Source organism: Ochotona princeps, chromosome 3 (genome assembly GCF_030435755.1).
Source record: "Ochotona princeps isolate mOchPri1 chromosome 3, mOchPri1.hap1, whole genome shotgun sequence".
Classification (NCBI taxonomy): Eukaryota; Metazoa; Chordata; class Mammalia; order Lagomorpha; family Ochotonidae; genus Ochotona; species Ochotona princeps.
The window spans coordinates 29,662,037-29,685,692 of record NC_080834.1 but is presented as its reverse complement, the minus strand read 5'-3'; the positions used below and the strand labels follow the sequence as shown (position 1 = coordinate 29,685,692).

Sequence of the window (23,656 nt, the reverse complement as noted above, 5' to 3'; positions counted from 1 at the left end):
AGCTGCAATAGTTCTCCTGACGTGAGCAGGGGTCTTTCTGGCCCTCCAGCTCCATGCTGCCTCATAAGTCCCAACCTTTCACAGTCAAAAGCCAGAGACTGGCTAAGACCCAGAAGTGTGAAACATGGGAAACCACCATCCTCACTGTGCCCAGGAATGGATTCAGTGCCCCCTCTGTGTTTTTCTTCTATTCATACCCTCAGGAGATTGGCTTGAGCCTACGTACCCTGGGGTTCTGTTTAGCTAGAATCATAGGTTCAAATGCTCACCAGGTGCAGAGTTTACCCAGCTTTCTAGGTGTCCTGTGACCACAAAGCAGGGTAGCTAAGCATCTAACTCATGACCCTTCTTTTAAAATCAGCTCCCCCATTGCTATGATTTTATCCACCAAGACTGGTGCCTTGGACCTTACAGTGGCTAGGTGTGAAGGTGGTGGCTCTTGTCAGGCGGGTGGGGCAGGGAGGCTCAGCATACTGGAGGTGTGCTTTCAGAGGTTAGCTCCCCTGCAACCTCTGACAGCCCACAGCAGGGTGATTATAAAAGCAGCAGTTCCGGCCCCTAACAGAATTTTTGCTTCTGGTTGGAGATGTGACTCTGACATGACACACACTCCCACCAGCACCATCATTAGGGTGTGACACAGCTGAGGGAGGAAAAGACCATGCCAAGACCATGTCCTTGAACGTCCCAAAGTGTGAACCTACTATGAGTGTGACCTTCAGTTCTTCATAGTCTCCTTGGGTAATAAAAACTGACTGATGTAGCCTCCTTTGGGGTCTCCATGATGAGCCTCCAGCCACCTCTAATTCCGTCCCCACCTTGAGCCCTCTCCCCGGTGGCTTGGTAAGCACCTCCTCTGTGCACCTTACTCCATTGCTCTGCTACTCCTCCCATGCCCTACACCTCACCCCACTCTCCGTCCACAATGCCGTCTTCACAGCCTGGCTGTGAGTGGAGTCCCTGCCCCAGCAAGCCCACATCCACCCACATGAAGACACTGTACACTATTTGACCTTCTTCTGCTTAGTATGGTCTGAGTATGGGGCCTCCTTTTCTGTCCAGCACAGGGCCACACATGCTGTGCCACAAGGCAGTGCCATGCTTTCCCCAGCCCCTCGGTGCATGCTCACATGACACTCTCAGGGGCTGAACTCACAGTCCCACATGTGTTTGTCACAATCCCTGCCATGACGTCAGCTTGCTTTGTATGCTTTGGCACAGGTGCCACAGGACTAAGAGCATACACTTGCCATTTAGGATGCAAAGGCTTTCACTGCTCATCCCTGGGACTAAGCCTCTGTCCTTCCCGATCTCAGTGTCTAACAGCTAAAGGAACGCAGGGGGTGGTGGTGCTAGCAATGACACTGAGGGAGAATCAGATACAATCCAGCTCCCTAACTGATAATGCCTGTAAGAAGCCTTGCAATATGGTATCTACTCATGGGTCCAGCTTCCAAGATTTTTCCAGGGAATCTTAGAGAAGGCAGTGGAGACTCTTTGCTACACACATCTCTTTAATCTCTTGAGTACGTTCCAAAAACAGGAACGATGTCTGAGAATCCCAGCATCTCAGTGCCTGGAAAATGAAGCAGTCATGACTAACTTCTTGTTTGTGGCTCATTCTATGCAGCGTGCTTCACGCCAGCTGACCATGATTAGGGGTAATCTTCCTCCTGCAGGCCTCCAAGGAGATGCCTGCCTGTCTGTGAATAGCCTGCCTGTGTGTAGAATTACTTCTAATTCCCATGTACTTGGAGGCAGGAGTTCATGGTTGCTGGAGAGGGAAGAGCCTACAGGAATTTTCCATGGCCATTGGCCTCCTCTGCCCTGAACAGCACCTGAGGGAGTCCACTCCGCAGAAGTTAAATGCAGATCCACAGAATTATTGTGACCTCAAACCACCTGATCAGACTTGAAAGTCTAAATGTCTGTGAAAGTGGCCATTGTGCTTGTTCTTGCCAGAATATCTGGAACAGAGTTTAGGAGTGATGAGGGTGGGTTCTACATTTCACAGAACTGCACGCCTGTGCAGCAGGCAAGACCTCACTTCACCACCATAACAGAAAGAGGCTCACACCCACAACCACACGAGGAGGCAAGAAGGTTCAGCGTCCGAGGAGGATTCCAGGAGAGGGAACCTGGGTGGGATTCCCTACTGGCAGGCTGAAGCGAGGCAGAGGTGAGAGGAGGGTGAGCAGATCTCAAGCAACGGCTGCTCCTGGATGCGTGCCCTCTGCCTCCAACTTTGCTGGCACAGGGATGCTTCTTGTCTGGTTTTCACTTTGATGATCTGGCTCCCAAAGGCAAAGTAACCGGGCAGCTACAACCACTTATGTCTACTAACGGGAGAAAACCACATGCTCTTAGCCCAGTGAGACACACCCTTGGCCACCAAAACAGTTCCTGGATGCCAAGGGCCAGCAGATCCTTGCCTATCACAGCTTAAATGTTAAAGACTATACCCCAACTAATTCAAGCTGACTTTAAACATTTAAGGTTTAGTCACAAGAAACAAGAACTCTAAGGTACACATGACATTATATAACATTGTACTTCTTGCATAACTCAGTAAAAACTCATTGATAGTGAACACATCTTCAGAACTGCTCTTCATTAAGGTGACTTCGGTTCATGGCGTGAAGATACTTTTCTCAGAAAAAAAAAAGATATGTATGTCCCCAATTTCACTCTCTTGGCTTCTCCCAGCAGTCAAGTCTAGCTGAGAGGAATGGCTGGCAAACCGCACCTGTAGGCAATTGAGGGAAAGTTACAAGAGCACCCTCCCTCCTTGTCTCCCTGGTCCATCTCTGATGATTTGGTTGCCAGGACTGTGTCAGCAGAAAAGGATTCATTGAGACTAGTGCTTTGGTTTGTTTATTTTTTTTGTTTGATTTCATGCCATTAAGAGATGTAGAGCAGCTTCAACCAAAACACTGTCACCTCTACAAATATACTCATGGTTTCTACATAAGACGCACTCGCTACAAACTCTCTGAAGATCCCACATATGTCATGCCTGACTCGTTCAACTTTTAAGATTATGTACCCAAAAAGGAGCTCATCAAGATAAGTGGCTATTCTCTTTTTCAAAAGTTTTAAAATGTCGGGAGGAATGAAGATGGCGGAATAGGGTAAGGACACGTTTATGCGGACAAAAAAACATTTAATCAGGATGAAGCGGAGAGGACATATTTCAGGAAATAGGAAGGGACAGAACAACAGCAAAGGGGTACCTGGAGACTGACAGACACAGGAAAGCAGCGGACACAGCGGTGTGGTGTTGCAGAGACTGATACTCCAGCACGGCGATCTGAACTCCACCAGCTTCCGGAACTCCACCAGCAACCAGGTGGGAAGGGACTTTCACTGGGAGCTCGGGTGGTGAACCCAGACAAAGATCTGTCTGTTCTGCTGGTCCGTTTGATTTGACCAGGAGCAGAGACAGAGCAGCAGATCTCAGATGGGCAGTGAGAGAACAGGGTGGATTTCACAGCCCAGTCAGCCCTCTTGAGCTGAATTGGGCACCATTTTACGTAAGGAGCAAAGGGCAAGGGAAAGGACGGAGCAGGCGCTGAGCTGGGAGTGAACTCATTTCTGTCTGGGTGAACTGCAACAACGTGGCATTCTACGGGTTCCACCCAGGGCAGGTCTGGATAGCCCTTGGATCTGACGGCCAGCAGATCAAGAACTGTAGTGGCTGTATATCAGGTGCCATTTTGGGCTTTGTGGCAATAGCTTTGGAACTGCAGGGGACAATAGTGAACTGCGCATGTGCTGATCTTCCAAGAACTTGCTGAGGTCCGTGATTGCACTGGTCCCACAGGAAAATAATACTGACTGGCAGCGTACAGGTCAAAATAGGTCCATGTGGCACCCAGACCTATCAGCCAATAGGTTCTGGCAAGATCAGCACCACCAACAGCCTAGCTATATAGGACACTTGATGTCTCTCTAATCCTGGGACCTGCTCCAACCGGAAGTGTGAGAAAGGCTGTACAGGCAACTGTGCAACCTCAGCACGGTATCACAGGAGGTGGAGAGTGGTGAGCCAGGAGCTGGGGCTACGGAGACCATGGTGGAAATCTAACATAAGAACCCAGACCTGGAACTCGCTGGAGGTTGTGGCACAAGTGGCTGCAAGCAAAAAGCTGTGTATCAACCGCAATAAGTAAAATCGCATTGTACACCTGTGGATGACACAGCTTAGAAACCTGCCCCAAGGAGAAGGCTCTGCTAACCAGAAGTGCAATGACCAAGAGCAAAAGAAGAGACAAAAGCACAATGAATATTACTGAAAACTCCCCTGCAAAGGAGCAAAACCCTCTGCCAACCTCAGAGTTAACTGAGGAAGACATCAAGAAAATGGGGGACACAGAATTCAGAAAACTCATTTTACAGCCTCTTATCAACAATGAGAAGCTCATACAAGGGTTCAAAGAATTTAAGGAATATGTTACACAAGCAATAGCAGCAATAAATCTAATCAAGGCTGATATATCAGAAATTAAGAACACAGTAGAGCAAATTAAGAGTACAATGGAGAGTCTCCAAAATAGAATGAAGAAAGCAGAAGAAAGAATCTCAGAATTGGAAGATATTTCCTGTCATCAGGGGGAAGCAAACAAAAAGCTGGAAGCAGAGCTGGATCAGGCCAAAAAAAGCATTCAAGAATTCAAAGACACCATTAAGAGGCCAAATACAAGAGTTGTGGGAGTCCCAGAAGGTGCAGAAAGAGAAACTGATTTTACAAATATATGTAATGAAATAATAAAGGAAAATTTCCCTAATCTAGAGAAAGAATAGGGAAACAAGATCCAGGAGGAGCACAGAACTCCCCACGGGCATGACCAAAAGTGATCTTCACCAAGACACATGATCATCAAGCTCTCTTCAATCCAACATAAGGAAAAGATCCTTCAATGTGCACGTGAAAAAAAATCAATTGACATATAAAGGAATGCCAATGAAACTCACAGGAGATCTCTCACAGGAAACTCTACAGGCAAGAAGAGAATGGAGGGACATATTCCAGATTCTAAAATCAAAAAATTGTCGGCCCAGGATAACATATCCAGCAAAGCTTTCTTTTGTCTGTGAAAATGAAATAAAATTCTTCCACAGTAAAGAAAAGTTAAAAGAATTTACCTCTTCCAAACCTGCCCTACAAATGATACTTCAAGATGTTCTCTTGACAGAGAAGAAGAATAGCACCAAAACAAAACAAAACAAAAACAAAAAAAACCACCAAAGGCAAATGGGAAGAACATCCCAGTAAAATGACAACAGAAGACTAAACCAATGAACAAGTCATTCCTAAAATGACGGGACCAAATTATCACCCATACATATTAACCCTAAATGTAAATGGCTTAAGCTCAATCAAATGTCATAGATTAAAAAACAAAACCCATCTGTTTGTTTTCTAGAAGAGACACATTTCACCAACAAAAATCGGTTGAAACTATATCGCATGGATTGTGATGTTTTCTGTTAGTTTCATCTCTTCCAAACAGGTTCTTTTGATTATTCTATGACTCATAGATCATGCAGTGGCATCACTTTCTTCAAGAAGGTTCTTGATTTTCTCTTTCATTTCTTCAGCAACACTTAGTCATTCAGTAGCATGTTATTTAACTTCATAGTGTTGTTAATTTCTTTTTTCTTCCTGTTGTCGATTTTTTTTGTGACTTTTCATTTAAGGAGATGTATAGTAGCTGTGTGATGGAGACTGTCATATCTAGTAACATGTTATTTAACTTCATGGCATTGTAAATTTCTATTTTTCTTCCTATTGTTGAATTTGTATTATGACTTTTCATTTGAGGGGATGTACAGTAACTGTGAAATGGAGACTAACATCCAGATGTGAGGATACAATGTAATATGCATTTCTACTTCCAGACAAAGATGAACTTACAATGAAACTGTTTACCATATCTTGACAATAGGATTCTGGACTCTGCCATTGTCCATGCCTGCAATGATGGACATATGACTGAGTATGAAGAACTACACTTTAGTAATGATAGAGGAACTAGGAGTGGGGAGCAAATTGGGGAGGGAATAAGGGAAATACCAATAGCCTATGAAACTGTATCATAAAATGGTAATAATAATAATAAATCAAAAAGATTAAAAAACAATTAACTTACAGCTACAAAGACCACTCCCATATGACTTCTAAATGGAGAATGATAATTTTTAGAAACTCCACATAGTATGGCTTTATAAGAATTTAAAAAAAACCCTAATCCTTTGGGCACTTGCAGCAGATCACACTGCCACTGAGGTACCTAATTCAAGTCGCAGCTCCTCTGCTTCCACGCTCTGGTTTCCTGCCAACACACATGCTCCCTGTGACAGTTCAAACATGTGGGTCCTGGATGGAATTCCAGCTGTTGTCCTTGGTCTGGGCCATTCCCAACTATTGTGGGCATTTGGGGAGTGAACCAGCAAGTGGAAGATCTCTTTTTCTCTCTCCCTCTCTCTCTCACCTGTCACTCTCTTTCACATAAATAAAAATAAGTTTTTTTAAAAAAAAAAAATCAGGATTTAGAATGATGGTGTATAAACGCAGTGATGGTCCTGGAGGCTGGAAGTCATGCCCAGGCCCTGCCCTCATTACATCCCCAGGCCGGGGCCACAGCTATAAACACTCGTTGAACACTCCCAGAGCGATCATCAACCCATTGTTAGAGGGCTCTTTAGAGTAGCAGAGAGACACTGAGTTAATGTCACATTGCACTGCTTATCCTTACAGTCTCACCTGAGTGAGAAATACACTTTCATTTGGTTGGACCTCAGATTCGGAAAGGTTCTAGGACCTGCTGGGCTCCCCTGAGGACCCTGCCGGAGCCCCTCACCCTGAGGACCCTGCTGGAGCCCCTCACCCTGAGGACCCTGCTGGAGCCCCTCACCCTGAGGACCCTGCTGGAGCCCCTCACCCTGAGGACACTGCTGGAGCCCCTCACCCTATGGAACCTGCTGGAGCCCCTCACCCTTGAGGACCCTGCTGGAGCCCCTCACCCTGAGGACCCTGCTGAAGCCCCTCATCCCTGAGGACCCTGCTGGAGCCCCTCACCCTGAGGACCCTGCTGGAGCCCAGCTCCCCTGAGGACCCTGCCGGAGCCCTGCTCCCCTGAGGACCCTGCCGGAGCCCCTCACCCTGAGGAACCTGCCGGAGCCCCTCACCCTGAGGACCCTGCTGGAGCCCCTCACCCTGAGGACCCTGCTGGAGCCCCTCACCCTATGGAACCTGCTGGAGCCCCTCACCCTTGAGGACCCTGCTGGAGCCCCTCACCCTGAGGACCCTGCTGAAGCCCCTCATCCCTGAGGACCCTGCTGGAGCCCCTCACCCTGAGGACCCTGCTGGAGCCCCTCACCCTAAGGACCCTGCTGGAGCCCCTCATCCCTGAGGACCCTGCTGGAGCCCCTCACCCTGAGGAACCTGCTGGAGCCCCTCATCCCTGAGGACCCTGCTGGAGCCCCTCATCCCTGAGGAACCTGCTGGAGCCCCTCACCCCAAGGACCCTGCTGGAGCCCCTCATCCCTGAGGAACCTGCTGGAGCCCCTCACCCTGAGGACCCTGCTGGAGCCCCTCATCCTGAGGAACCTGCTGGAGCCCCTCACCCCGAGGACCCTGCTGGAGCCCTGCACCCTGAGGACCCTGCTGGAGCCCTGCTCCCCTGAGGACCCTGCTGGAGCCCCTCACCCTGAGGACCCTGCCGGAGCCCTGCTCCCCTGAGGACCCTGCTGGAGCCCCTCACCCTGAGGACCCTGCCGGAGCCCTGCACCCTGAGGACCCTGCTGGAGCCCTGCACCCTGAGGACCCTGCCGGAGCCCTGCACCCTGAGGAACCTGCCGGAGCCCCTCACCCTGAGGACCCTGCTGGAGCTCCTCACCCTGAGGACCCTGCTGGAGCCCCTCACCCTGAGGACCCTGCCGGAGCCCTGCTCCCCTGAGGACCCTGCAGGAGCCCCTCACCCTGAGGACCCTGCTGGAGCCCCTCACCCTGAGGACCCTGCCGGAGCCCTGCACCCTGAGGACCCTGCTGGAGCCCCTCACCCTGAGGACCCTGCCGGAGCCCTGCTCCCCTGAGGACCCTGCTGGAGCCCTGCACCCTGAGGACCCTGCTGGAGCCCTGCACCCTGAGGACCCTGCTGGAGCCCCTCACCCTGAGGACCCTGCCGGAGCCCTGCACCCTGAGGACCCTGCTGGAACCCCTCACCCTGAGGACCCTGCTGGAGCCCTGCTCCCCTGAGGACCCTGCCGGAGCCCTGCTCCCCTGAGGACCCTGCTGGAGCCCTGCACCCTGAGGACCCTGCTGGAGCCCCTCACCCTGAGGACCCTGCCGGAGCCCTGCACCCCGATGACCCTACTCCCCTGCCCAGCACCGCACGCAGAGCCTGGCTCAGGCACCTGAGTCTTCATGATCCTGCATCTGACCCAGCTTGCCACTTCGCTTTGTCTTTCTGGTTTTTTTTAATGGTTTAATTTTTTTTTAAATAAGAGTTATGGGTGGGGGAGCAAAGATGGGAGAGAAAGAGAGAGAGAGATCTTCCATTCACTTCTTTTTGCCCCAAATGACTACAACTAACACTGGACCAGGTCAAAGCCAGGAGCTTCATCCAAGTCTCTGCATTGGGAGCAGGGCCCCAAGCACTTGGGCCTCTTCTGTTGCACTGGAAATGGAGCAGCTGGGATGCCAACCAGCGTCTGCACAAGATGCCAGCACTGCCGGTGATTGCTTTGCCGTATAGGCCTCAACACCAAGCACTAGCCCCACATTTTGTCTGATTCTTTACTAAACACTCAGAACACATGTGTGCAGCTACTCCAAAGTGACACACTCTGCATGTGCATGTGACCTGAGTGACATTCCTCAGTGTGCCAAAGTGTTCACTCTCCCCAACAATGCAAGCAAACGGGGAAACAAGGGCACTCTCTATTTCTCTCTGCTAACATAGGCTTTTATTTACACCTAAACAGTCTTTCCATATTGAATCTCAATGGTGCAACAACAATTTTGCAATCAAAAAACCAGATTTGATAAGCGGAGAAGGTGCAGAGCCACATGCAGTTTGAATCAGCACTTGCTGCCCCTGGGGGTGAGCTGGCAGTGACGGCATCCTTCCTCCTCCTCCTCCTCCTCCTCTTTCTTCTTCTTCTTTTCTCTCTTTCTTTCTCTCTCTCTCTCTCTCTTTCTCTCTCTTTCTCTCTCTCTCCCCTCCTGTACCCCTCACTGCAGAGTACAGAAAGAGACAAGGAGATGACAGCAGTACAAGGAGGGTGGGAACAGGACCACCCACTCCCTGTCACCCCATCAAGTTTTCTCTGCTTGAAATGGGATCACACAGAGGAAGCAGTAAACTAAAAACTAAACAAGAGGTTGAGGTATATTTCAAGAGCTGACTGGACAGTCCAATCCTTGAAGTTGAAATTGGCCATTAACTATCTGTGAGAGTTTACAGGCAACGGCATGGATCTGGGGTGTCATCTGAGACAAGAACACTTCTTTCAAGCAGGGACAATGTGGTAAGAAAATCAATAACACTGAATTTGTACTATCCATGAATCCAGCTCATTCAACAGACAGATAAATACTACTATTTATAAATAATTGTGTGGGTGGGGCTGGTGTTGTGGATCAGCACGGTAAGCCACCACCTGTAATGTTAGCAGCTCCTATGGGCACTAGCTGAAGCTCACTCCCAATCTAGCTCCCTGCAAACGCGCCTGGGAAACCGGCAGATGCCCCAGCTGCCTGAGCCTGTCAGCCATGGAGGCCCTGATGGAGGCCCAAGCTCCAGGCTTTCAGAAATGAATCAACAAATGCAATCTTGCTCTCTCCCTCTTTCTCTTTCTGCATTTCGAGCAAATAAGCAAATATTTTTTGTTTCATTTACAAATACATGGTTAACAGTTTTAAGTTTCATTCTTCAACAAGGAGCAAAGCACAGGCCTCCTTCCACAAGGTCTCCTTCAGCCTCTTATTTTACCAAAAGCGCCCAGGACTTTCTGGTCCAAATTGCAAGCACTATACTTCATGTGTGCTTCAGACAAGAAGTTTGCCGCCACTCAGGAAATCTTCAAGCACTAAACCGTAAGGAGCGGCTACCAAGTCTATGGAAAATACAAACTTCAGGCAAGCTTTTTGAGGCATCCTCAGGCACGATGGAGCGACATCTAATACTACCACCATATTCCGACTGTACTGGAATTGCTCTTCCTTGGGAGCAATTTATTTTTTATTAAACACCCATAAAGAAAGTAACTTGAAGCAAGCCATAAGGAAGATATATATAGCACACGTGGAGGTAACAACTGCAGTAGAAAAGGAGGCAAGGAGCGAATCCAACACAGAAATCAGAACCATTAAGGCGCGTTCCAAAGACAAGCAGTCACGGTGGCACTGTTTGCAAGCAGCCATGCCAACAGTGCCAGGAAAGGCGGGGAAACACACCACATCTTCCAGTGAGATAGAAGGAGAGGAATAAATGGCCCTTAAAACCTCTGGCTAGGCAGTTAGAACATTCAAACATTAGTGAGATCGGGAGGGGACACAGGCAGACACCCAGTCTCCTTTAGGACCATGGGCGTAACAGGTGCCTACAGCAAGAAGGACGCTTAGCTACATGTCACAGCAGAAGTCCAGCATCCACTCATCCCTGAAGCCACCTCCCCTGCCACAGGGATCCTAGAAGCCACCTGGAGTGGACACACCAGGCCAGGAACATGGAAACCCATATGAGTTCTCCTCCTTGGTTCCCTTCTTCTCCAAACTGAAATCTGAGAGAAGCCAGGAGGGTGGCACAATGGAGTGAAGCTCCCTCCTGGTAACTGCCGTGAGATAGGAATGGGGGACCTCTGCATCCCAGCGCTGGAATTGGCTGCAAACAGATCAGCTGTTGGGGAGCAGTGGGTGATGCAATGACCAACACCATGTGAGTGCTGGCACTTGAGATAGGCCCAGCCAATGGTCTTCACTAACACTGTTTCACTTCATGCCGGGGCCAGTGCTCCGAGGTTGTACCTGCCCAGTCCTGCGCAGTCTTCATTTCCTGCTTTGCAGCTCCCCCCAGCCCCCCCGCAGATTTCTTGCATTCCTGGTTCCAGCAAGTGCTTCCCAAGAAGGGAAGCTTACACAATGTTCCTAAACCAGCACCACTGTAAAGAACTTCCACATGCCCCCATGCCAGGATCCTCTTTCTGCAAAGCAATGGATTAACATGCTGTGTTTGAGATTAACAGCCGTCACTCCGATTACCCATGATGTCATCTGATCATTTTGTGAGCAGGCACCAAATGAGTTGGCACGTTGCTACCTTTGCAACAGCACAAAATAATTAACATGGCATGAAATGTTACTTTCAGAGTTTTAGGTAAACCTGAGAAATTTTTATTGACGTAAATACAATCGTCCATACCTCCAATGGGTTTATCTCATGTACTAAACATCAATCAAAATTTTTTCTAAGTCACCTACTTTTTAATACCATAAAATGCATTAAAAGGAAAAGAAAACTTGTGTCCTTTTTTTTCCTTATTGAAAATCCAGACTGCCTCACAAGGAAAGTTTTCTGGAACAAAAGGGCTACTTGGCTGTTTTAAATTTCAAGTTTGTAAAGTCAATACTTATCTTCAGAAACAAGTGACTTTTCCACTCTTCTCACAGAAGACTAAGCAGAGTACAGTTTAGATCATTCATCAAGAAAAACCACCCCCACTCCCAAAGTCTGTTCTCCGATGTTTTTATCCATCATTAACAGAAGATGAACACCCCAAACCAAAACGCTCCAGCAACCTTTCTTGTGACACGATGAAGGTAGATTAAAACACACAGTGTAAAAGTGATATGCTGTACAAAATATTTTATGCATATTTAGGCTCTGAGTAGAAGGCATCTATGAAATATAAATGAAAATCGTATCTATGGGATCCCATCCTGCAGTCATGACATTAATGCAAATATTCCTGACTCCATACTCTGAAAACACTATTGGATTCAACATTTCAGGTGAGGGCTGTTCAAGCTGTACTGCCTATTTGATAAGTATAAAGGCTCATTCCAGCACGAACTCCACTGGTGGCCAGGTAAGACAGGGACTGTGTGCTCACTCCAACCGGCACTGGTGGCCAGGTAAGACAGGGACTGTGTGCGCATTCCAACCGGCACTGGTGGCCAGGTAAGACAGGGACTGTGTGCTCATTGCAACCGGCACTGGTGGCCAGGTAAGACAGGGACTGTGTGCGCATTCCAACCGGCACTGGTGGCCAGGTAAGACAGGGACTGTGTGCTCATTCCAACCGGCACTGGTGGCCAGGTAAGACAGGGACTGTGTGCTCATTCCAACCGGCACTGGTGGCCAGGTAAGACAGGGACTGTGTGCGCATTCCAACCGGCACTGGTGGCCAGGTAAGACAGGGACTGTGTGCTCATTGCAACCGGCACTGGTGGCCAGGTAAGACAGGGACTGTGTGCTCATTGCAACCGGCACTGGTGGCCAGGTAAGACAGGGACTGTGTGCTCATTGCAACCGGCACTGGTGGCCAGGTAAGACAGGGGCTGTGTGCTCATTGCAACCGGCACTGGTGGCCAGGTAAGACAGGGGCTGTGTGCTCATTGCAACCGGCACTGGTGGCCAGGTAAGACAGGGACTGTGTGCTCACTCCAACCGGGCTCACTTGGAGTAAAACGAAACAAGCAAATTTCACACCATGTCTTTTCTTCACACAATAAGGTAACTAGTCAACTTTGGAGCATTTTCAAACAACACCAGTCCCGAAGTATTTAATGACGAGTCCATTAGACATGTACTTCTGATTGGTAATTCATTTAAAATATAAAACATTTTAAGCTTGAATTTTAAAACAAAACGCACACAAATCATATGGGTAAAGTTATACATTTTGTTAGTTTCAAACCCATTATCATAAACTTTTATGGGCATATTTGAAGGTCCTTTTAAATCGGTGTTATTGTGATTTTTTGGATATGGATAACAGCACAGTATAATAATTTATAGACATAAAATTTAATACACATAAACAGTACATTCCAGAAAATCCACAAAGAATCAGTATAAATTTAATAGCAATGCTTTGGCTAAATATGTTTGCTTTTGAAAATTCAGCCTCAGAAATAACATGTAGTATCAATTAGGTGAAACTCAGCCAGGATTTTCATTTAGCCCTGGAATTTGATCTTTAAAATTAAAAAAAAAACTTTCTCTGCTATTCATGGTCCCTTCTTTGGGATCAATCTCAACATCTGGATACCAGAATCAGAACAACAAACTCCACAGAGACACATGTGCAAACTCACCACTTTCTAGGATAAAACTGCTGTGGTGCATCTGCCCTCATATCATACTCCGTCAAACTTTCAGAGGGTTTTGCAAATAAATCCAAATTACGAATTAATACATGTCACCGCCCAGGATAACCGTATGCGTGATGTACCTGAGAGATTGTCTACTCCATCATGTCCTACTGTTAACGCTTGCCTTGACGTACTTAGCCAAAGAGCCATGACCCCCAGGCTGAAAACAAGAGCTCTCCAGCCTTGCTATAAAAAGGAGCTAGGGAGAGGGATTAGTTCTGAGGCCTGCTGCGCCAGGAGCAGCTGGAGCCTCCTTTGAAGTGTAGAATCTAGAGCCTCCTCCACCTGCTCCTCCCATACCTGCCTACTGCATCAAGACCTACATTTTCACAGGTTCCCCAGATGGGACTGTGCAGCCTGTCAGCTGACCCAAGCTGAAGTTGAGGACGTGGCTCTAAATCATCTATGTCTAAACAAGTTGTCTCAGTCAAGAAGCTCCACATTCACTGGCCCGTGACGTGTACACAGGGGTGGGCATCTGGCACGTAGCAGACACCATCCCCTACACCAGCGCCTGACTTCAGCTTCCTGCCAAGGCAAACGCAGGGAGGAGAGACAGTGATGAAGGCTCAAGTATTTGGGTTCCTGCCACCCATGTGGAAGACCTGGATAAAATTCTTGGCTTCCTGTTTCAGCCCAATGCCAGCCTTTGTAGGTGAGTTACCCAGAAGACATGAGTCCTTTCTAAGCCTATCTGTAAAGGAATGAATGAATACAGAGTTGAGATTTACAATTTTTAAAAAATGCTATGTGTAAGTGTATACCTGCTCTATCAACTGTTTCCATTGCCAGCAGAAGGTCCCTACCCTGGGATCCCTAGGCTACTGGGATGTACTGACCACAACAGACCTGCACACCTATACAAGTGCATGAAGGCTTGTGCGTATTTGTGGGAGCAAATCTAGAGCATCCACCAGTGAGCTACCAAGCTCTGAAAACACATGGAAGTGGGCACTCAGCAAAGAAATCAGCAGAGCTGAAGAGACCACACACGGCATGATTCCAACATGTGATGCTCTGGAAAAGGGACAAGGTCAGTGGCTGCTGGAGTGGATAGGGGAGGGTGGACAGCAGTACACGGGGGACAGGGTCGTGCCTCTGTGTGATGCCAGAGGGTGGACACCCATCATCGGACATCTGTCCATACCCACAGTGCAGGCAGCACCAAGAATGAACCACCTGAGAAGCAGCTATTCCCACCCCTCAGTCCTGGGGACACAGGAACCTGTGGTCACTCTTCTTTCCAGAATGTTCCTTCTCTCCTGCCTTCTCTTCTGATGTTCCTCGGGAAGAGTGCACTAACACAAGCGGACGGAACCAAAGGCGCAAAATGCAATGAACTGTTTAATCCTCATGTCCCTAGGAAGCAGGCGCATCACTTCGTGCCCATTTCATAGCTAAGAAACTGGGGCAGCTGCTAACAGGTAGACTCAAGCTCCAAACCTGGTCCCAACACTTCAAAATAAAAGAGCAAAAATGTAAAAGCTGAAGAGGAAAGAAACACAAAGGAATTAAAAAATAAGAATCAGAATCAAAGCCTGAATATGCTGCTTTGCTGGACTTCCATGGGCAAGGGCACCTAGAAAACCACACAGGGACCTCAGTCTTTATCTGTAACTCTGATTTTCAAATAAATACAATCATTTTTTAAAAGAACCAATTTCACAGGCAGAGATGATGATGATGATGATGATGATGATGATGATGGTAGTGATGATGAAGAAGAGGGAAGGCAAGCCATTAATCAGATACAATTATTCAGATTCCAAACAAGGGAATTTCTGACTGGTTTATAAAGGAAACACATCTTCCATGTTGCCCTGTCCCAGCCGACATGGATTATTTCTAGCCGCAACTCTGCATTGCCCATCAGCTTTCCAAACTCATGAGACAATCTGAGTTGAAATGCATCTTTCAAAGACTCTCAGAGCTACCAGTGCTCGGAAGTGTCTTTCCCTTGTGTCTGTGTCCACTACTGGGGTGATCCTAAGATGAACCCTTGTGTCTGTGTCCACTACTGGGGTGATCCTAAGATGAACCCTTGTGTCTGTGTCCACTACTGGGGTGATCCTAAGATGAACCCTTGTGTCTGTGTCCACTACTGGGGTGATCCTAAGATCAACCCTTGTATCTGTGTCCACTACTGGGGTGATCCTAAGATGAACCCTTGTGTCTGTGTCCACTACTGGGGTGATCCTAAGATGAACCCTTGTGTCTGTGTCCACTACTGGGGTGATCCTAAGATGAACCCTTGTGTCTGTGTCCACTACTGGGGTGATCCTAAGATGAACCCTTGTGTCTGTGTCCACTACTGGGGTGATCCTAAGATGAACCCTTGTGTCTATGTCCACTACTGGGGTGATCCTAAGATGAACCCTTGCTACTGCCTGGGACTCCCATTTGCCTCTGCTTCCCATTCAGCTTCCTGCTAACCACCCTGAAGGCACAGACGATGGCCCAAGTACATGCGCCCATAGCACCCACACGAATGTTCTAGATGGAGCTCCAGCTCCAGACTTTGACCTGGCCCAGCCCTGGCTGGTATGGGCATTTGGGGAGCAAACCAGTGGATGGGAAAATCAGCCCCTTTCTCTGTCATGTTCATTTTAAATAAACAAAAATAAATGAAAAGGCTTTTTAAAATGACAGTCTTAGCTATCTGAATTCACTTTTAAAATTCCACAGTAATTTCTCTCTGGTACCACCTTTTTCTTCCTAGCTGGTTAGAAAAGCAATGCCAATAAAGATGAATTTCAGTTGTTCACTTGCATATCCTGGGTCACTTAAGATGCTTCTGTATAACCCTCACCAAGAGCCTTTCCTTGCATCTCGCAGCCTCCCATCAGCAGATGCTAAAGAGGAAAAAGTGTTCCTTACACTCCTCAAATACATCCCCATTTGTGTATCTCTTAAGTATAACTACTGTGTTATACACTCTCTTGGGTCCCCACCTGCTATCAAATATTATCAAATTCCGGTGCCCCCAGAAAGACCTGTTCCTTTGCCTCCCTGGGCAAAATTCAGAGTTCTTAACCCTCTTAGAGTTATCCCAATTCCTGAACCTCCAGGGCACCCCGACAGCTCAGAGAATGCCTTTAAACTCAAATGACTTCTAACACATGCTCAAAGATACAGATTAAGGTTAGTGTGAGCTACACATGGCCCACGCCCCTCTTCCCAAACACACTATTTCACAACATACACAGGGGTCTTAGCTATGGCCAATTTTAAAGGGCTTCTTTTACACTTTAAAAAAAGGATGGGGCGAATTCTTCAAGAGTTTCATGTTTCTTATAATGGGCCACATTGCATTTTCAACACATGTTTTAGGCAAAGAATGTAAATGATGGATGCCATTCGGGCTGCCGAAGGAAAGCAGAACTGTTCATGTGGCCAACAATGACGGTAACTCAAAAAGTTCACAGGAAATGGAACTGAAAGATGTTTATCTTGATGCAAAATATATGTTTTTGAAACCCATGCATTTGAGAGGTCTTCAAATAGTTCGGGAAATCTGTTTTATCATAAGAAAAATAAAACAAGAACTATAAACTTTTGACACCAAAATTAAGTTATCCTTGAATTCCATTTTCCCAGGAAATGTATGAGGTCCCCTTGCACGTGGCCAGCGCAGGCAGCTACAGGTGGAGACAGACACAGCTCAACGTTGACTATAGTCTGACTGCTGTTCTATGGAAGCTGCCACTTTATTTTCTCCCTATGGCTACAACCAGCACGTGCAGGGAAGACAAAAATAAATGGGCCAGATACTCTCAAGGGTTTGCCCTGGTACCAGCCACACCTCCTTCTTGTCTCAACACACAGAAGGCAGCAGCCAGGCAGGTGTGAGGCTGAAGAGCTGCTGAAGAGGGAAACACACAAACAAAACCACCTTTGATCATTGGAAGTTTAACCACTGACCTCTGGACTTCTGGGAAACCTCAGGCACGTAGAAAGGAGTGTAGTACAAGCAGAGGTAGGAAGAACTTGGCTGTGCTTTTCTGTATAACAGAACCAGCCAACCTCCCCTGTTAAGGCCCAGGTAGTAAAGATTGCCAACCTGCAGGCCATGCGGCCCTGGCAGCTACAACTCCGCACTGCCGTCCCTGCATGGCTGAGTTCTGATAAGCCTATTCTTGTGGACAGCCCAAGTTAAATTTCATGGAGTTGACATACACTATTGGATTTTTCAACTTTTTTTCAAGCATTTGGGAACACGAAACCCCATTTCACAGCTGGGTGGTATAAAAACAGTCTCTACATTACAGCTCGCCCACGGCTGGCATTGGCTGACCCTTGCCTTAACTGACAGGTGGGGGTCGTCAGTGGGAATCCAGCAGAGGACGAAGCCGGGGCCAACACAGAACTTACCTTGCTGTGCGCTGCAGGGTCAGGGACAGTCTGAATCATGCCCTTTAACAAGCCAGCTCCCTCACCAGTTCTCCCGAAGCTGAGGCAGCTGCAAGACAAAAGAGAAAGCACCATGATAAACCACCACAACTCAGCACTCTCTCTTCCAAGAGGGCTGAACCCATGGGACAAGTACTGGAAGCATTACAGCACTGTACAGAACATACCCATAGTACAGAGCCAGCATTTTCAGGCATAAGCGGTCCAGGAGGTGACCAGAGAGTGCATGTCTCATCCACTGAGCAAACAACTTACCTCCGAACGGGTTCTCTGAATGATGAGCCTGGAGGGACCTGGCCCCTCAATCTTTCATAGCACAAAGCGGGGACTGGGGCTAACAACAGTTAATTGCAGGTTTCAAAACAGTTGGAACAGATTTTGAAAGAAGCGACAAACTGTCATGAGGATGCACCTGCTGATCACCCCTAGCTGGTTGTGAGACATCAGAGGTGCGCGCTGGAAGGTCGCACTGTAGCCCTGAGTCTATGGTCACTGTGCAACAATCAAAAGTACATGTGCCTATCTCTCTAATGGACTTCAACTCCCATCGGTGAACATGAAAACCAGGGCTGGAGGCAAACCTGGCTAGACAGGTAGTGGCACCCACCGGCATGAATGTGGCCCAGATAACGGGGCTGATTGGGTTGAACTAGGCTGAACGGGATGTGAGACAGACTGGACCAGTCTGCTGCATATACTGGCAAGCACAGGAACCAGGGCTAGAGCGGGCCTGATGGGGTGCTTTGACTAAGCTGCAGCTCCTACTGGTGTACATGAGGGCCATGTGTGTGTTGGGCAGGGTCGGCCTGGGCCACAGCATCTAGTGGTTTGTGTAAGAGATGAGGCTGGAGACAGAACTGAACCAGCAATTGCAACCACCAGTGTGTGCATAGGCTGATATGGGCAATAGACTAAGCCAGATCCCATATTAGCAAGCAGACAAGGGTCAGCTCTGGGATCACTTCAGACAAGTTTTCTTTGGGAATCCCCCCCAACTGAACTGCTGGACTCAAAATTCCAACCATGGGGACAATTGCAGGATCCGTGGACTGACTATGGAGTGTATGTGTCAGAACTAGGCCTCCTCAGTGGCCAAGACATAGCAGTGGATGGCATACCCAGATACACATGGAGGATATGGCAGTCCATTAGGGCCTGCAGAGGACATCTGCTAGTACAGCATACAAAGGAGGACAGAACAAATCGGTCAACTACCCCAGCCAAGCATTGACAGCAAATATCTGGGTGAATGGAGACTCTAAGGTGGACTGTGTCAGCCAATGGACCTTGGAAGGATTTTCTTATCCGTGGACTGGTGAGATCGGCAGCATTTTAGAACTATTGAAATGGCTTAAGCAGAACCCTTGGAGCATGCTGCACACTGGGGACCCTAGGATGACATCAGGTGGCCATTCCCCATCCCCAAGTACTGAGGTCGTTGGGAGGCTAGGTGTGTCTTTTTCCCTTATTTCTCCTCTTTCCTCGGTACAGAAAGAAAAAAAAATGGGTAACAATGGTTTCGCACACTTGCCCCTAATCCTTGACCCTTCCCACCCTAATCAGCTATGCAAACATCACCAAAAGTAAAATTTTTAAAAGGCACATGTGCTTTTTGTACCATTATCCCAGATCCCATGTACTTCATGTACATCATATCATGCAGGCAGCATCTAGGAGTGATCCGTTGGAGGAAGAATTGACACTCAAACATGAGGTCTTTTCTGCTGTATTGAAACAACTGGGCTCCTGAGGTCTCCACCCAGATCATTGACACCCGTGCAGCTCACTAAGCCTCATTAAAAAGGACTGAAAACAACACAACTACCATCCTCTCAATGCTCAAGTGCCAGGCCTGTGGGTGACAGGTGTACTTTCTCACTGTCTTTCCTACCATAACTTTTTATGCCCACTGTTTGGATGAGGACATGGAGACCCAGGCAGGTCACAGCTGTGCCCAGGATCGCCTGGTTGACAAGCAGCAGAAACAGGCCATGAGCTGGACCATGCTCGCTGACTGTGAAGCTAGTGAGATCTCTGCATGTGGCGTAACACATAGGTGCTTTAAGGTGGATTAACTGATTTAACAGGGATCTGCCACAGACAGTCCTTCATCTCATGTGGTCCTGCCTACAAAGCAGAGAGGACCATCACAGCCACCTCCATACTCCCCTCATGGGCCCACATCCCCAGGCTTCCTGACCACTGTCAAGTGTGGTCCCAGTATCCCCATCTGGAGAACAGGAGACGAAAGATGGGCTGGGCTATCGGCCTCCTTCTCCTTCCCACCATGTTCCCTGCCACCCCAGCCTGCCTGTCCCTGGCCACCACTGGATGCAATGCAGGGCTCCCCAACATAATCAGCTTCCCAGATCCAGACTCCAGTAACCACTTCTGACCCAGGCTTAGGAGCTGAGCACACCTCAGCCAAAGTACCAATGGCTGTCTGACTTACAGGGTCTTTCCTAGTTTATGTATTTAGATACCGTCACATGATTTCCATCAGCTGTCATTTCTGCCGTTTCCTTCTTTGTTGAATCTGGCCTTGAACTCTCAGCAGTAGTAAACCTCAGAATCGAACAGCATGACTACAGGCCTATGGAAAGACAGCCTTCAGATCAGCTCCTGACCATGGCCAATGAAAGACGGCAGCACCTGACCCTGGTATCCTTGCTACACTGTGGATTCCAGCCCCTAGATGGCCTCCTGACACACAGGTGCCCTTTCCTGGAGAAAGCCCTCACCACTAGGGGAGCTTGCTTACAGTCTACCCTTCTTGAAGGCTTCCTGGTCCCTTCACAGGACTTGATTGGGGGAAAAGCCTGGCTGGACAGAGCGATGACATGCCTGGAGCCTTGGGCATTATTTTATATCAAAGACAAGGGCCTCAGTCTTGGAAAGCAACATGCTCCTTTAGCAAATGACAGACAATGGGTGGAAATGCTGCAGACATGAAGCTCTGCCTGGAAACTGAATTGGGCAGCAGCTGGAAGTAGCCCAGCTCCCCAGCTCTGTGGAGGAGTCTCAGCAAACGACAGACCAGGCCAGACATTTCAGGGCAAGGGTGCCTATGGAACAGGGGCCCTCAGCTCACCAAGATGGCTGACAGGAGGGCAACAGGTGCCCCGCTGTGCATCGAGGTCCCGTGGTCCTCTTGGGGTGCATCCTCCAGCTCCCCACACTCCATGGAAGGAAGAAGTCCATGTAGCCCTGGAGTGCTCCTGTGCTCTCGCTCATCAGCCCACATAACTCCTCCATCCCTGCACATTCACACTGCTGCACTCCTCAACTTGGTCCACCTCTGAGGGGCTCTGACCAACAGGACTCAGCAGAGGAGATCCTGCAGGGATCCAGCCCCAGGTCTGCAGGGAACCCAAAACCACCCTCCCCACCCCTAGATCCTTTTGCCCATGCTCGGACAGCACCAAGAACCAGGCCTGTGTGGACCATCGTGGGCACAGCTGAGGGTCAGCTCTCACAGGATCACAGATCCTGTCCACATCTGGGAGCAGAGTTGTGCCAAAAGTCCTGTAAGTCCAGATTCGTGACAAATGACAACTGTGGCATTGCTTCCAGTTTCCAGGGTTCGTGGGACCCACAGATGGTCAGAGCACCTGTGAATGATCTAGACACATAGCGAAGACAGGCTAAAGAACCTCTAATAACAGGAGAGGACAGTCAAGCCCTATTCTCCACTCCTCCCTGCAGCCACATTTCTGCCACATAGCCTTATGGCTCATCCACCATTCCCTGGCCCTGGTTCTGGGGCTTCCCACCTGGTCAGCTGGGGGAACACAACTGTGGCATGAGGGTGCATGAGCCCCCAAGCCAAATCTCAAGAAAGGCACATCCTGGTCCACGTGCAGATGACAGGCAGCGCCATGTCATTGCGTCGCCCAACTCAGACACATCCAGATGAGCTCTCAGAGAGCAACCATCCCAGCCCCCAGGGTAAAGAACAAGGCAGCCAGACCAAGAACATCAGCCAAGGCTCAGCTTGCACCTCCTGGCACCTGGGAGAACACATGTTTACTTTTTCAGCCACAAAGAGATAATGTGGGTCACTACACTGCGATTGCATGACCCTGGATTTCTGGCGCACCTACTATTCCTGGTACAATCAGGTTATCAGGGTCACCCCTGCAATGTTTACAGCCAGAGAGAGCAGAGGGATCCAAGCAGGAATTGCAATGGAAATTAACTTCCCTATAACACATGGATGTGTAGCTTCCATTCAGCTCAAAGACAGGCTCCCTGATCCTACCCTCCAAGAGTCTACCATCTAAAGGAAAACAAAGAACCGTCCGCCAGAATCAATATTGTGGGCACCCCAGACAGTAGAGGCTTTATAGAAGCTACCATGCTCACTCGGCTGGTGTGAGTTTTGGGTCCTATAAGCCATCAACAGTAAAGGGACAGGGAAGGGAACACGCAGATCAGTATGCAAGGCAGTTCCAATCCTGGAGTGGCAGACATGGGAAGGGTTGACATGGTGTAAAGATACCAGTTCTGAGAACAAATGACTAGAGGTGATGTTTGGAGATAACACCCAGAGGGAGGAGCTCACTGCAGAGACAGGACACAACACCTGCAGTCCTCATAGACAAGACCCTCTGCGATTGCAAGAGCAGCAGAGCAGTCAGGAACAGGAATTTCACTCCTCAACATGAGGGGCCTGGCACCAGGCCCATCAGCAGCTGTAGAACCCACGCTGTCCTCCAGTCTGATCCAGGAAACCAGCGGCCCCAAAGGCCCGAAGGCCTGCAGAACCAGGGTCCAGTCCCTTCCCTTCACTCCTCAATCTACAATATCTTAGACGGGTCTCTGAAATCACTGGGGAATCCATTCTTTTTGCCATCTAGGAGGTCTTTAGACTTTACAAAGAGCACCTTTAATATCCTTTTGTGTTCTAATGAGCATTCCTCAAACATTTCATAGCTGACAAGTGTGGTAATGGTTTTACAGTACTGTGAGAGTCTTCATTTTCTTTCTACCTTCCTGCCCATGAACCCTTGCAAGAGTTAAATCTATAATTTTGAAAAACCCCCCTTTTTAAGATTTATTTATTTTTATTAGAAGGCCAATATACAGAGAGAAGAGACAGAGAGGATTATCTTCGGTCCAATGGGTGCAGGGTCCCAAGGCTTTGGGCTGTTCTCGACTGCTTTCCCAGGTCACGAGCAGGGAGCTGGATGGGAAGCAGGGCTGCCGGGATTAAAACCAGCACCCATATGGGATCCCAGTGGGTGCAAGGTGAGGACATTAACCACTAGGTTACCGCGCCGGGCCTGAAAACCCCTTTTAAATGCTGCTTTCAATAAACTTATCTGGAAATGTATATGGTTGAGATTTTGTGTTTCATGATCAAGCATTATTTCACAACTGCATACCTTAAAAGATAAAACACATCAACATTTTACAGAATTCTACCTCCCTCCCTTGTCTGTTTCTGTTTTCAAAGTGCCAATCTCTGATGATATAAACAAGCTTGATATGGGACGCCTGAGCTGTGGCTGCTTCAGGTGTGTCCTGAGAGCCTGGATCAAAAGGAAAAGACACCCTGGTGATAACAGAGGCTGGATTACTAGGTGTCAGGCGGAGATAGGGGGCCTGGCACGAAGGCTCAGGGCCTAAATGCTTGCTTTGCATGTGCTGGGATCCCAAATGGGTGCCAATTCATGTCCCAGCTGCTCTACTTCCCATCCGGCTCTCTGCTTGTGGCCTGGGAAAGCAGTCGAGGACAGCCCAAATCCTCAGGACCCTGCACCCATGTGGGAGACCTGGAAGAAGCTCCTGGCTCCTGGCTGCGGATCAGCTCAGTTCCGGCCATTGTGGCCACTTGGGGAGTGGGCCAGCAGATGAAGGATT

The 23,656-nt window shown here is 48.5% G+C and overlaps 1 protein-coding gene across 3 annotated transcripts in view; it reads right to left on the bottom strand.

Annotated features, from left to right (window-relative positions):
• Positions 1-23,656, bottom strand: part of ERG (ETS transcription factor ERG) — a 231,354-nt gene that overhangs the window by 136,169 nt on the left and 71,529 nt on the right. For all 3 annotated transcript variants that reach the window (XM_058661622.1, XM_058661621.1, XM_058661624.1), the window contains exon 3: positions 17,753-17,840. In XM_058661622.1, the coding sequence (XP_058517605.1) occupies positions 17,753-17,791 (39 nt within the window). In that variant the 5' untranslated portion in view covers positions 17,792-17,840. The remainder of the gene's footprint in view (positions 1-17,752; positions 17,841-23,656) is intronic.